The sequence below is a fragment of the Rhopilema esculentum genome, chromosome 21 (genome assembly GCF_057945365.1).
Source record: "Rhopilema esculentum isolate cy_ngs chromosome 21, ASM5794536v1, whole genome shotgun sequence".
NCBI lineage: Eukaryota > Metazoa > Cnidaria > Scyphozoa > Rhizostomeae > Rhizostomatidae > Rhopilema > Rhopilema esculentum.
The window spans coordinates 1,660,448-1,676,272 of NC_142835.1; the positions used below are offsets into that span (position 1 = coordinate 1,660,448).

General features: G+C 36.8%; 1 protein-coding gene and 1 long non-coding RNA gene across 3 annotated transcripts; one reads left to right on the plus strand and one right to left on the minus strand.

The window, feature by feature from the left end:
• Positions 1 to 265: 265 nt before the first annotated feature.
• On the minus strand, positions 266 to 15,825 carry LOC135684507 (uncharacterized). 2 transcript variants are annotated; one of them, XM_065200089.2, is made up of 19 exons: positions 15,668 to 15,825; positions 10,884 to 10,961; positions 10,330 to 10,437; positions 9,551 to 9,709; positions 8,928 to 9,051; positions 8,397 to 8,575; positions 7,885 to 8,103; positions 7,022 to 7,192; positions 6,646 to 6,702; positions 6,425 to 6,529; positions 5,971 to 6,060; positions 4,232 to 4,339; positions 3,452 to 3,610; positions 2,851 to 2,974; positions 2,321 to 2,499; positions 1,809 to 2,027; positions 1,358 to 1,528; positions 982 to 1,038; positions 266 to 865 (listed from the first exon to the last, which is right to left on the minus strand). In XM_065200089.2, exons 1-19 carry the CDS (start codon positions 15,765 to 15,767, stop codon positions 783 to 785), a joined length of 2,490 nt encoding a protein of 829 aa, XP_065056161.2. In that variant the 5' UTR covers positions 15,768 to 15,825; the 3' UTR covers positions 266 to 782. The 2 variants fall into 2 exon arrangements, with proteins under 2 accessions (XP_065056161.2, XP_088971076.1); XM_089114950.1 differs by lacking the exon at positions 6,425 to 6,529.
• Positions 10,432 to 14,558, plus strand: LOC148957556 (uncharacterized). The gene is made up of 2 exons (XR_016145180.1): positions 10,432 to 12,876; positions 13,302 to 14,558. It is a non-coding gene; the product is annotated as an uncharacterized LOC148957556 (long non-coding RNA).

The following is a 15,825-nucleotide window of genomic DNA, read 5'->3' on the forward strand; positions in this document are numbered from 1 at the left end:
TAAGAAGCTATTAAGTTTATCTCTTCTCTCAACCAACGTCTGCAAGCATATAAAGAGACATAAAGCCAATTAGATCTTTTTGAGCCATCTGAACGAACTGTTTTCAAACGAGGTGCAAGCCGCAGCTGAACAACTCTTCAGGTCATATCCAGACCCATCTATTGTTGAACTCTGTCAGTTTGTAACATTTACCAATATCTTCACAGATGTGTTGCGAATTTGGGTTCAACAGAGGGAAGGTTTGAAGCAAAAGAGAGACAACGTGTTTCAGCGAACTCTGTTAATCAAAAGCTATTAGAGACCTCTAGCATGTGGTTATAAACATAAGCTAATAACGCAAAACAATAAGCAATTACTATACGCTTGGGTTAATACACATTAGGGTTAACAAAGAGAGATAGAGTTCGTAAGTGTGACGTCACAAAAAGCTATTTTTAGAATCTTAACCACATACATAGCATAAAAGAACATCATGTAATACTTCCATTGATGCAAGTTCAGTCAAATATGTCTGTACTCGGATGAGATATGGTCAATGAAAGATTTCAAATTTGCTAACGAATCATTGTTATTTTCGTTCACCCGATTGGAAATAAAAGACTATGATTGGTCAGGTTACAACAGGCTACAAGTTAAATTTGGACCGCCAACAAATTCTTAGGTTCATCATTCTTTGATATCATCCATCCAATCAGAATACAAGAACGTTAAAATAATCAATGCAAAGAACGATGAAAGGCTAATCTTTATTTCAAACGACCAGTTGATTCTTTTTCGACTTCTTATGAATCCTTCTCAACTTCTATTTGATATTCCTCGACCTCCTTGGTTGCTGACCCGTCAGTTGATGCAGGGACATCATCGTCTGGACGAAATATAGAATTATGTATATATTATTTTATATTGTTCTATCAAAACAATCACATTGCTATTCGCTCGTCTACAAGTAAAAATCATCTTAAATAAAGGTAGAATAAAAACCTGCTGAAGCTTCCTCTGCCTCCTCGGCCTCTTCCCTAGACAATGTAATGACGTCATCTGCAAACACAACATGGACCTTTAGAACAATCTTCTCTAGATAATGCAGTTGTTTGTACGCTTAAATGATTTTTTCACAATTTTTCTATTGTGAGAATCGAGTAAATTGCTTACTAGTTTCACAGCAAAGTAATTGTTACATGCTTTCTCAGCACTTTTAAAGCAATTTATTCGCTAGACTTTTAAAAAGTCTTTAGCCAGCGTATATTGTAAGAGATGAATGTCTATTTTGCAAGAGTACATGTAGGTTTAGATACCACTACGCAGGAGATTGGGTAGTAATGATGTCACAGAAACATTTATATAGCATTGAGCTTACCAGAGGTGCAAGACCTAGATCTTCTTTGCGTCCCGTATCTACCTGCACCTGGACAAAGTTTGCGATTCTCTCTGAAACAGAATCGTTGGCTATACTCCTTTCTTCCTAAGCCATAATCAATGCAAGGACTCCAGTTCGACCAGCTGCTCCAGTCATTATAAGCGCTGCTTGCTAATGTAAGGAAAGTACAAAAATTATTGCAGAATTACTTCACGCGGAAGATTTCAGTGAGGAGACTCTCGAGTTTTTTACACCCCTCTTCCCTAGCACCAACTTCCACAGACCTGGCACTTTCATTGTGATCGATTAACCAGCCTATTTATTAGCAAACCTATCTAAACGCTTTTACGGTATATGCCTCACTTATGTAAACAATTTCAGATTGATAGATATAGGTATTGATAGATATAAACACAAGATAAATCTGTAATCTTCAACGAACTGGACTCACTTTTGCAATCATACAGTGCATTGATCTGTAGCAGATCAGTTTTGCTGAAGCCTCTTCTTTGTCCTATATGCCCACCCTTTCCTAGCTTAATGATCGTGGGACTCCTGAAATTCTTTGTGAATGCGTAGGCTCCATAATGCATCACTCCATCGTAGTCATACGGCAGACCAAGAGTAGTCATGTCTTGAATTCGGTTTTTCTTGAAGTTGAGATCTGTACCTGCAACGTCATGCGAACTAGATGTCACCTTTATGTCCAGTTTTACCTAAAGGTTCTATAGCTTTCAATGCATTTAAGATCTTTTTTCAAGATTTAAAGGTACTTAAACAATCTGGAAAATATTTGTTACCAAAATTCCTATAATCTCTAATAGCTATCAAAGGTGAGTCAAGCAAAGCATCCTCTTGAAAAGAACTGTATAATCTAGAGTTTTTCAATGAAAACAAAGTTGAACTACTGTTGGTCAAAAAGCAAGTATAAAAAAGCAATATGAAGCAATGTGGAAAACATACCCGGCAAAATGTTGGAGAACTGAATTTTGATATACTTGTCCCTATCATAACGACTGTGCTCATGGTAAAACCCAAGAGCATGCATAATCTCGTGAATAATGGTGCCGTATCTTCCACATCTATACCCAATTGATACAGGTTGATATCGTCCTCTCGTCTTACCCACCGATGAATAGCACCTTTAAGGAGATTCGTAATTTGTTATCATTGGCTTTCACAAAGAAAAATGCAATGTCCATAACGTTTAAGCAGCTAATTGTAGTTCGATATAGAGCAAAAAGACAGCAATAGAGTTATACCAAACAATAAAAGGAGATTAGAACATGATTGAAAATGCATTCAATAATGTCTTTTACAGGAAATTCCAGGTCAAAAGATTTAGAATTCGTGTTGAGGAAGTTTGACTGTACAGAACTAATGGAAATTGTTTTGCATTGACTTTCCTTCCAGGATATTCATTTAGCTATAAATTGATAATGTTTTTTTAGTCTTGCAAGACTTTTTATTTTAATGCTACTGATACAACTCACCCTCTTCCTCGGAAGAATTTAATATAATGTTCACGAGTGTACGTTGAGACTCCCTTGAAACGGAGGCAAGTCTTTTTCTCAAATTCCTTTATAGCCTGCGTAATTTTCCTTCGAACATATGATGCTACGATAAAATTGACAATAAGAAGCTTATAAACAGCTAAACGGTGTAGAAAAAAGACTGCTAAGTTAGCTAACTTAACTTTGATGTCTTTCGTACGACTCAGTTCTTTTGTAGACAATTTTTTTTACTGAGTCCAATATATTAGACTCATCCAGTAGAGAATTAGCGAGATTTGCTGAATATTTTGCTGGCAACAAAATTGAATTAAATTATACTATTCGAGTAGAGAGAAGAAAAGATTTGGGTCAGAGCTCGTTTCATGGTTGCAATGGTTGCGATTGTGTACTTTCTGTAGATGATTTAATTCAAGTTTCTTTAAAAGAAAGTTATGCAAAAGAAACTTTAGAAGAGAGTGGGGTAAGGGGTTGACCCTCTGAGGAGCCTCACTCTGATATTAAGGACAGCATCTCTTCCTATAGAGTCTCTTTTATGGGGTTTTGTCTCAACTTTGGTGCAAGTGACGTCTGTTGTACTTACGTATCGAGCGATCAATGTGGTATGGAATGACACGCGTCCTCCATATTTGGCCTCTGTTGCGCACTGCATTTCGTTTCTCGTTTTCGTTTCTATCTGCAGCCGCATTCACAGTCGTTGGTGGCAGAATATCACCATCAGTTAGGCCTTTGGCCCCATCAACTGTAAGAAAACCCGGTACATGTCATGTTTCGATGAAAACTGGAGACATGGTAGTATGATTTGCATATGCAGTGAATTGAAAGGAAATTGGTGTCGTGTCGTCCAAAACGGAGAAAATAACAAAACAAGTGTACCGGCTTCTAATATCAGTCTACAACAAACTGTCACGACTCTTGTACCTCTTGTAGTTACTTATATCTCTAATAATGATACTGATCAGATTAAAGAGAGAGTTGAGCTGCCAAAAATCTGGCACACTTTTTAGCAGACAAACAGGAAGATCTTCCAAGGAGCTAGGTAGGAGGCTTGTAAAAATGTTAGACACAATTGGTCAGAAACCACTTATCATGTAAGAATGGCATCCTTTGAAATAACTTTAAAAGAGGGCATGTATGTCATTGAGCTTAAAGGTCACATTTAAATCAGAGTTGAAATGCAAGTTCAAAACACCAACGGTAATCTAACTAGCCATATTTTTGCCAAAACAATGGTGGGGCAAGCGCTTTTGTAGCCTCGGAGGGGGCCAGTCAGCCTTGAAAGGAGGTTAGAGACCCACAGCTGTACAATATTCCCCCTGCAGCAGATAGGCCATAAAAGTTTCATTGTTTTACAGAAATTTACTTTTATTGATCTCGTCGATCTCTTCTGCTATCGCTGTCTTTGGAGGCAGCCATGAATCTGGGTTTTCCTCTGGGTCTTTGCTTTTGGATCCATCTTCCTCTTCAGCCACTAAAATGGAATATACAATACTGTCTATCGGTAGATTTCAATACCTGGAATAACAAACACCTGTTCACATTGCTAGGTTGGCCCCATTCTATGCCTGTTCAAGAATATACCTTTTCTGAATGGATTTCGGAAAATGCCGATTCTTGAATCAGAAGCGAGAGAAAGCCGAATAGACCAAGTGTCTTAATTAGGAGAAAACGTAGAAAAAGCCAATTGCGACCGTATCCGTATTGAATTTTCCTATGTTTTCTCCTAATTAAGTGCGTAACCGTATCAGTCCAAGATTCAATTCTAAGCACTTATGTGCAACAAAGATGCAGAACGTATCTGGTTTCATCAACTTTAAGATTTTACGTATCTGGTTTCATCTATTTTTCATTTGTTGCCTCATGGGGTTCATATACGCAAAAAACGAGACTTCAAATACGACAAGGAGGCTGATGGCCCCCTGAAAGTTACTGTATAATATCAATTTTCGAAATTAGCACCCACAAATTGACCAAAACCACTTCGTCGCTTTTGCGTTATCATTCCCTTGTTCTCCGCCTGGGCTATTAGACCTGTCCAGCTTTTTGAGATACAGTTTGATTTCATAATCAAGATTGACGTCCAAGCTTTTTACTACACTGAAAAACCCTTAACTGATAATAATCAGCAACATAAAATTTGTAAGCTTTATGCCAAAATTTTTTGGTTGCTTGCACGCTCCTGGTAAATTTTCAGTGAATCAACAAGCCCAAAAAGAGGGTGTAAGATTTAGAAATGTCATACAATTGCTTCCCTACTGTCATTCACTGTATTAAACGTGAAAATCTTCACTTGCTAAGCACAACCAGTGTAAAATAACGAAATTTTGCAAGATGATGCAAGAACAATTAAAAGCTCACTTTCATGAGAAAGTTCAGCTCATGATGAGCCATGCACGAGCTGTTTTCAAATCAGTTGAAGGTGTAAACTCTATTAGTGTTTGCATAATTAAATCTCAACACTCGCTGAACTCAACACGGTATCTGATCCCGGGCTGAAATTTCAACACGAGCCTAGATTTTGACGCAAAAGGCAGCATCTTTAAGCTCGGTGTGTGTTTGAGTCAAAGATCTTCAGTGTCAGGGTATAAACATCAGAATATTACCAAAGGTAAGCAGTTAAGTTCCGGTTTGTATCGAAAAAAACGCGAGGGCAAGAAAAACGCGTTTGATTGGCCGTTTTGAAGAAAATGTATTTGGCACTTTCTTTTATTGAAAGATTCTCCATTGAAGAGCAGATATGTTCACAAAGGCTTTACATGAAATTCCAACACCATGATATTTTCACATGTTGTTAGAATTTAGGTACGGTTAATGGAAAAACTGATACTTTACTTTACTTTTCTTTGATAACCCATCATTCCCCTTATTGCCATTTAATAGCAAAATAGATTTTCAGCCATCAGTCTTTGCTTCATTTTTCTTCTTCTTCATTTCTCCTTCTATCTCTTCAAAGATCACATTCAGTACCCACATTCAAACGTATTCAAAAGTTTACTATCATCGTTCTCTATCTAAATATGCAAATGCCCCTTTTTAAATTAAGTTGAACAGCGCATGTTGGCGAGAGTTTATAAACAGATTATCGAAGAAATAACATTTTACCAGGAGCGGTATCTTTGCTAACTTTCTTTGGGTCAGATTTTGAGATGTCGTCACTAACTTCCTTTGGGTCAGATTTTGAAGGATCATCAACTGAAACACAAAGATTTTTAGTGTCAGAAGCTGACATGCTTTGTACTTGAGAACTTTAGTAAAAGATTTACAAAGAGTCAGATATTTTTCTCCAAGCTTCTTTACAAAAATTGAAATTGGATGATGACCTTGGTCAGTGATGCCTAATGCCTAGCAACAGGGAAATTGGTGGTTCTCAGGACAATGCTTTTTGGAAATAAAAGACTATGATTGGTCAGGTTACAACAGGCTACAAGTTAAATTTGAACCGCCAACAAATTCTTAGGTTCATCATTCTTTGATATCATCCATCCAATCAGAATATAAGAACGTTAAAATAATCAATGCAAAGAACGATGAGAGGCTAATCTTTATTTCAAATAACCCGTTGATTCTTTTTTTACTTCTTCTGGATTCTTCTCATCTTCTACTTGATACTTCTCGACCTCCTTGGTTGCTGACCCGTCAGTTAATGCAGAGACATTATCATCTGGACGAAATAAAGGATTACGTATCTATTATTTTATGTTGTTCTATCAAAACAATCACATTGCTATTCGCTCGTCTACAAGTAAAAATCATCTTAAATAAAGGTAGAATAAAAACCTGCTGAAGCTTCCTCTGCCTCCTCGGCCTCTTCCCTAGACAGTGTAATGACGTCATCTGCAAACACAACATGGACCTTTAGAACAATCTTCTCTAGATAATGCAGTTGTTTGTACGCTTAAATGATTTTTTCACAATTTTTCTATTGTGAGAATCGAGTAAATTGCTTACTAGTTTCACAGCAAAGTAATTGTTACATGCTTTCTCAGCACTTTTAAAGCAATTCATTCGCTAGACTTTTAAAAAGTCTTTAGCCAGCGTATATTGTAAGAGATGAATGTCTATTTTGCAAGAGCACATGTAGGTTTAGACACCACTACGCAGGAGATTGGGTAGTAATGATGTCACAGAAACATTTATATAGCATTGAGCTTACCAGAGGTGCAAGACCTAGATCTTCTTTGCGTCCCGTATCTACCTGCACCTGGACAACGTCTGCGATTCTCTCTGAAACAGAATCGTTGGCTATACTCCCTTCTTCCTAAGCCATAATCAATGCAAGGACTCCAGTTCGACCAGCTGCTCCAGTCATTATATGCGCTGCTTGCTGATGTAAGGAAAGTACAAAAATTATTGCAGAATTACTTCACGCGGAAGATTTCAGTGAGGAGACTCTCGAGTTTTTTACACCCCTCTCCCCTAGCACCAACTTCCACAGACCTGGCACTTTCATTGTGATCGATTAACCAACCTATTTATTAGCAAACCTATCTAAATGCTTCCAATTTCCACAAAATTTCCAAATCAAAATATTCGATAATCATCTCTCAACTTATACAAGAATGGAAATTGCTCCCTTTTAAAGCTTTCTCAAGTTCACTTTGAACAAAGAAACAGTCTGAAATCATTGTTGACAAAAAACCTTCTAAAAAACTGTCTCTACTATTTTTGTGATCGAGTGCATACGAACTAAAACCAGGTAGAGGAGCGGTTTCCCTTTTGTTCAATTTTCCCTCCACATTTACGTTATTTAGTTTCCTGATTATGCCTTCGTAATGTATAGAAAATCCATCGTACAAATTCTATTAGGCTTTGTATCTATAGATTTAGCCGGGCATTTACAGTATATGCCTCACTTTTGTAAACAAATTGAGATTGATAGATATAGGTATTTGAGAAACTCATACCACAGGCATCAAAGTAGCTTTTGCCACTAACTTATTCTTTTGCATTTTGCAATCAGGCTACAGCTAATATAAACACAAGATAAATCTGTAATCTTCAACGAACTGGACTCACTTTTGCAATCATACAGTGCATTGATCTGTAGTATATGAGTTTTGCTGAAGCCTCTTCTTTGTCCTATATGCCCACCCTTTCCTAGCTTAATGATCGTGGGACTCCTGAAATTCTTTGTGAATGCAAAGGCTCCATAATGCATCACTCCATCGTAGTCATACGGCAGACCAAGAGTAGTCATGTCTTGAATTCGGTTTTTCTTGAAGTTGAGATCTGTACCTGCAACGTCATGTAAACTAGATGTCACCTTTATGTCCAGTTTTACCTAAAGGTTCTATAGCTTTCAATGCATTTAAGATCTTTTTTCAAGATTTAAATGTACTTAAACAATCTGGAAAATATTTGTTACCAAAATTCCTAGAATCTCTAATAGCCATCAAAGGTGAGTCAAGAAAAGCATCCTCTTGAAAAGAACTGTATAATCTAGAGTTTTTCAATGAAAACAAAGTTGAACTACTGTTGGTCAAAAAGCAAGTATAAAAAAGCAATATGAAGCGATTTTGAAAACATACCCGGCAAAATGTTGGAGAACTGAATTTTGATATACTTGTCCCTATCATAACGACTGTGCTCATGGTAAAACCCAAGAGCATGCATAATCTCGTGAATAATGGTGCCGTATCTTCCACATCTATACCCAATTGATACAAGTTGAAATCGTCTTCTCGTCTTACCCACCGATGAATAGCACCTTTAAGGAGATTCGCAATTTGTTATCATTGGCTTTCACAAAGAAAAATGCAATGTCCATAACGTTTAAGCAGCTAATTGTAGTTCAATATAGAGCAAAAAGACAGCAATAGAGTTATACCAAACAATAAAAGGAGATTAGAACAAGCATTGGAAATGCATTCAATAATGTATTTTCCAGGAAATTCCAGGTCAAAAGATTTAGAATTCGTGTTGAGGAAGTTTGACTGTACAGAACTAATGGAAATTGTTTTGCATTGACTTTCCTTCCAGGATATTCATTTAGCTATAAATTGATAATGTTTTTTTAGTCTTGCAAGACTTTTTATTCTAATGCTACTGATACAACTCACCCTCTTCCTCGGAAGAATTTAATATAATGTTCACGAGTGGACGTTGAGACTCTCTTGAAACGGAGGCAAGTCTTTTTCTCAAATTCCTTTATAGCCTGCGTAATTTTCCTTCGAACATATGATGCTACGATAAAATTGACAATAAGAAGCTTATAGACAAACGGCTATACGGTGTAGAGAAAATACTGCTAAGTTAGCTAACTTAACTATGATTTCTTTCGTACGACTCAGTTCTTTTGTAGACAATCTGTTTTACTGAGTCCAATATATTAGACTCATCCAGTAGAGAATTAGCGAGATTTGCTGAATATTTTGCTGGGAACAAAATTGAATTAAATTATACTATTCGAGTAGAGAGAAGAAAAGATTTGGGTCAGTGCCCGTTTCATGGTTGCAATGGTTGCAATTGTGTACTTTCTGTTGATGATTTAATTCAAGTGTCTTTAAAAGAAAGTTTTGCAAAAGAAACTTTAGAAGAGAGTGGAGTAAGGGGTTGGCCCTCTGAGGAGCCTCACTCTGATATTTAGGACAGCCTCTCTTCCTATAGAGTCTCTTTTATGAGGTTTGATATATGAACTAACTTTTGTCTCATCTTTGGTGAAAGTAACGTCTGTTATACTTACTTATCGAGCGATCAATGTGGTATGGAATGACACGCGTCCTCCATATTTGGCCTCTGTTGCGCACTGCATTTCGTTTCTCGTTTTCGTTTCTATCTGCAGCCGCATTCACAGTCGTTGGTGGCAGAATATCACCATCAGTTAGGCCTTTGGCCCCTTCAACTGTAAGAAAACCCGATACATGTCATGTTTCGATGAAAACTGGAGACATAGTAGTATGATTTGCATATGCAGTGAATTGAAAGGAAATTGGTGTCGTGTCGTCCAAAACGAAGAAAATAACAAAACAAGTGTACCGGCTTCTAATATCAGTCTACAACAAACTGTCACGACTCTTGTACCTCTTGTAGTTACTTATATCTCTAATAATGATACTGATCAGATTAAAGAGAGAGTTGAGCTGCCAAAAATCTGGCACACTTTTTAGCAGACAAACAGGAAGATCTTCCAAGGAGATAGGTAGGAGGCATGTAAAAATTTTAGACACAATTGGTCAGAAACCACTTATCATGTAAGAATGGCATCCTTTGAAATAACTTTAAAAGAGGGCATGTATGTCATTGAGCTTAAAGGTCACATTTAAATCAGAGTTGAAATGCAAGTTCAAAACACCAACGGTAATCTAACTAGCCAATTTTTTGGCAAACAATGGTGGGGCAAGCGCTTTTGTAGCCTCGGAGGGGGCCAGTCAGCCTTGGAAGCAGGCTAAAGACCCACATCTGTACAATATTCCCCATGCAGCAGATAGGCCATCAATGTTTCATTATTTTACAGAAACTTACTTTTATTGATCTCGTCGATCTCTTCTGCTATCGCTGTCTTTGGAGGCAGCCATGAATCTGGGTTTTCCTCTGGGTCTTTGCTTTTTGATCCATCTTCCTCTTCAACCACTAAAATTAAATATACAATTCGCAATTTCAACCGATTCTATGTTCTTTTTACCAAAGAAACTGCAACTCCCAGATAAGAAATAAAATGATTTGTTTTGTAAAGAGCTCTCTTTAGAATGTCAAGTACCATCTTAAAAATTTTTTTTCCACAGCCATATCTAGGACCACTCGTATTCTTTTATACATTGAGACAACTAAAAGAATTCTCTCTGAGTTCGACCCAAAAATGTTGTACCTAACCAGCTTGATGAGGTTGGCTTACAGTTAGATTTCCAAGCAAAATTGACGTCCATGTTGTTTATACTAAATTGAAAAACCGTAGATTGATAATGATTAGCAACATAGAATTTGTAAGCTGTATATCAGTCTTTGTTATTGCCAGCATGCTCATTGACAATTTTTTCAATGAATCAACAAGCTCATAAAGAGGGTATAAGATGTCATACCATCATAGCCTACTTTCTCGGTAGCATCGATTTCATCAAGAGTACTTTCAACATCTTTATTTTCGTCGTTGGTATCATCTAAAAGAATAATTATGCATTGGAAAAAACGAGATTAACCAGCATTTGTCTGAAGGATCATCAGCTTTTCAAACTTTGGCATCATATGAACATACGCATTTAAAGGCACAATGCCCCGTCAGTCAACCGTACAGAGTAACCAATAGTTTTTGCACCATTTTATAAATGCAAGGCACAATTTTACAAAAAAGCATTTGCACAATTTTGACGGTAACGGCACCCCATATTTAAGTGCTCGTACCTTACTTTTGCCTGCAGTCTTGTAAAGTGTGTTTACAAAGTAAGGATGTGTGTCTGTCAGCCTGGGCCGCAGAGGTCTTTCAGGTAACAATAATAAGATCAGGCCAACTGCGGGTAGCATTGCAGAATTAGAAGCGGCCACCAAAAAAGTTTTGGTGTTGCTAAACTGCAAAAACCCAAAAACCAAGATCATTTTTGTATTGTTTTGTGTTCAGGATTTTAAGTCATCAGGAGGCTCAATTTAGGCTTAGCCTAGCCCCTGTTTCCGCAGTCCCTGGCATAGATTAGATTTAGAATTGCGTCTTAATTTTTCAATTTGCTTTCATTTCTTACCAACAATTCTCATCAGGAGTTTTTAAGCTAAATTAGCGTTGCCTATAGGTTTTGGAATGAGGGGTGGGGGAACTGTTGGTTATATGTCCGATAATTCGAAGAATTTTCTATTCACAAGGAAATTCTATTTACAAATGATTTCAGAACCTTCTTTGCATCGGCAGTAAGCTGTTTTTGGCAAGTTGCAAATTTCTAATTTACCCGCAATACACATTTTATTTACGAGTAGTCTCGATCCCATGCATTTACTAAATCCTTTTTCAGTTTGTAGTCATCTGAATTCTGGAGTTTGATTTGGGCTTAAAAAGTCTTCCGAATCGTAGAGCAGTACAGTTCTCGCTTTTTACTGTTCTTTTAGCTTATAAAACAATTTTATGTAATCTCTACATATTAAAATATGCTCATTAAATTTCTGAAGTAGTTAGATTTTACAAATCAGAGCACCTTCGCAGGTAGCCTGTGCTCCAGACCCCAATCTTGAAAGTGTTACTATATTTGATTTACAAGAAAATAAAACAAATTTAAGGCTTTCTACCCACTAGGTTGGATTCCTCTTTTAAAGTTATAGCCCAGCTGAGTTTTTCTGAAGAAAAAAGACGATACATTTAACAATGGCATCGCACATTTTCTACTCCAAAGTCATTGCACATTGTCAAAGCACATTGTTCCTTGCAACTGGGAATCGACTTACCGTAAATTCTTTTTTAAGCCCCCCTCTCAATTTAGCCCCCCCCCCCCCCTCCAAAAAATATTTTCACTGATGCTGGAATAAGTAAACTTGACAAAAAACAGAGTTTTTCATTTAATTCATTGGTTGTTTGATACTTCGAATTAAATCAAAATACGAAGACAAAGATTTAGTGTGCAAGGCCGTGTGAGAGCTTTTTACCAAATTAACAGGCCGCTGGTACTCCGAAGGATGAAGTCAACCTTTTCGAATGCTCGATTTCAGAAGGCGACATGGCCCAAGAAGATATTTTAGAATTAATAATTGATGATGATGACGATGACAATATTATTGATAAAGAAGGCTGATTTGATTTTTATTATTTCGCAAATAACAAAAAATTAGTTTACTACTATAGATGGTCTTTTATTATAAAATATTCATTAAACCCCCTCTCTCAATTTAGCCCCCCTCTTTTATAAGCCCCCTGTAAAGTGCTGAAAAACAATAAGCCCCTGGGGGCTAAAAAGAGAATTTACGATAACGAAAATCAACCTTTAGAGCTATCTATCCTTCTTAAAGACATCTTTCCAGTTTACGGTCCTCGCTACCAAACTAGCTGAAAGAATGTCGAAGGATAGATGAATTAAAAAATGATTATACCACCCTCGAACGGTAAGTCATGCAACTGCAGATTGGGCAAACATTATATTCAAAATCTTGGTTTTGTTTTGTATGTTATGTTATGCATTCTTCTTACCGTTCTAATTAGAACATTATCAACATTCGACCCAAGATTGTCGCCATAAATTTTGGTATACATTACACTTGTTTAGCAAATTCTCAATGCATTTAGCGTTACATTCTGTGCAAATCCTGTCTTCCAAAGCTATGTTTTTATGCCGACCTACTTCTGTCACTATTGTGGTCACTACATCCAACATTTGCAAGCCTTTATCTTAATTGGAAGTTTGGAGGAATTAAGTATTTTGGTTCTGCAAAATGATTTTTAAAGAATTAATGGTACCTAAGCTTTCGATATTTAATGCTTGTTACCGATGCTTGGCGTATCTTTTAATTTAATATATCCCTTTACCTAGGATGGCCTTGGCTTCAAAGAATCAGGTTATATATGGCACCATCAAACTGAATATTTAGTACAGAGATGTCTTCAAACAAACTAGACAGTGTCCAAACTTTACAGCAAAAACAGAAGCAATCTCACATCCATCTCGGTTGTATTGACAGTTATTTTGTCGCACTATTTTTGTTGTGGTAGAGAATGCCAATGCATTCGAACGCAACATAGTTCCAAAGGAAAATGTTTCCTTTCGAGGAAACTTGAGTATCTTTAGCTCTCTGTATGGAAAACCTGATATTTGTGCGAAAAAAGCAAAAAGAGAAGAACAAATCTCGCTTTGTTATGAATAAACTTTCAATTTTAAATAACAGCTGACAGGCTTTCTTTTTATTTAGCTTTGCATAAATGTTTAAAGTAAGTGCTTGAAACATTAAAACCAAAATATGTTGTACTGGTGAAGCCTTCTGATAGTTTTATGCATGCAATTTTCATCCATGTTGTTCCTTATCATAAGCGTGCGGGCCAGGGGTGCTGGGGGGCCGTAGCCCCCCCAGTTTTCGAAAAACCATGTCAGTCGGGCAAATTTTCAAAAATTCTCCGCAAATAGTCGGCCAAAAATGGCACTGAAAAGTGATGAGACTTACTTTAGGTAATTTGGTTGAACATTCGTGGTATCTTCAAATAAACGAAAGACTGAAAGTTACGAGTCAATATCGTTGCATTATCAAATTGCCCAAGAGTGCCTTAAAAATGATAAGATGGTTTTTGAAAATTACAAGAAGCAAAGTGCTTCTGAATCTTATGGTAATAATGCAGCAATGCTTGTCCAGAAGATGTTTCAAGAAGGTTTGCATCAAGTACTGCCATTCCTGTATGAAACAACATCATTGCTAGCAACGATTCCAGCAACATCTTGCACAGCTGAAAGATCATTCAGTGGCCTTCGGACGGCTGAAAACATATCTCAGATCAGAAGAACGGCTGAGCAATCTGGCACTACTTAGCATCGAGAGGAAATTTTCAAACGAAGTTTTGAAAAGAGACATGAATGCGATGATTGATACGTTTGGACATAGAAAAGGTCGGGACTCACATTTCTTTTGACTGTAGTCGAATTCAAGAGTTAGTAATAGTATTTTTTCAGTAATTTTAAGTAAAATATTGGAAAATATTATACATTGCTGCCCTTATCTATGAGAAACTTAGATCAAACTTTTAGATCTGGACAGTAGACATTATAGAAGAATCGGTAAGGATAGCATGTCACCCCAAACATGTCTCTGATTGGTTTGCTCAACTCTCAACTGACTATTTTTACTTGAGATATTTTGGTGAAAAAGAATTCGTAATGTGAATATTCCTATGTCAAGTTCCTTATAAATATATGCATGCCTCTGCACCCGGGCAAAAGTCCTACCGCCCCCCCCCCCCCCCCTGTAAAAATTCCGCCGTACGCTTATGTTCCTTATACATTGAAGAATTGATACTGAACTCTTTCGAGACGAAGCTTCGAGTCGAAGCCAGAGAGCATCTCAAATGGAAGCAACAGAACGATTTTAAAGAAGTTCTCAAAAAATACTAGATCCCATGCGGTACAATAATGCTATGATAACGATCAATGTAGGTAAATTGATAACGGTGAAATTGATAACGGGCTTTGCTCGAAACGTCGTTACTTATTTAAAAATGTTTTTCCTGGTAAAATTTCTCAAAAAAATGTCTGCTGAGATTATAAATGACTTTTGAAAAAAGATAATAAAGAAATGTCCCGATTCTGAAGAAAAAGCAGAATGCTAAAAAGAAGAGCTTTTGAGCTATGTCCCAGAAAACATTAATTTATACTTAATGAATTTGCTTTTGTACTTCAATATTCCTTAAATTCTTTTCATGGTTGAGCTGTAAATTTAATACTGCACAATATTCTCTTCAGAACTGCGGGGATTCTTATACAAATGCATGTGTAATGTAAAACTACACGCCTTAGACATATTTTTGGCTAAGCCGTAATGAACCAAATAAAAAAATATAAATTCCGATATAAAAGACATCCATTATACAATGCAAAAGTTTTCTGAATCCCAGCTTCCTCAGCTGCTTTTAAGAAGGCCAATAAAAGCTAAAAGCTAATTAGATCAGAAAACACAAAATGACTGCTCCTTGCAACATTTGTTGACATGTACAAATTAGCTTTATTGAAAACCAATAAATTTTGCTAAATCCTTTAACAACAACTGATGCAAAAAGTACTTTCAATTCGATTGTTAACATAAGTAATTCTAGAATCCTTTTCTCAACAATGAAGAGTTAATGTTACGATGCAAGCTATTGTGCAAAAGCTTTGGGATGATGATCATAATGTATGTATACTTCACAATCTAAACGTACCTTCGTGCAAATGCTTGCATTCAAAGCAGTGGTTCCGCAGAAGCACCAAGAACATTAGCAACACCAAACTGTGCCTCGAGACTTTAATGGAACCGAACATCTTGGAGTTGAAAAGTGTGAAATTATCAGAGGAACAACAGAATTTATAATGCTTTAGG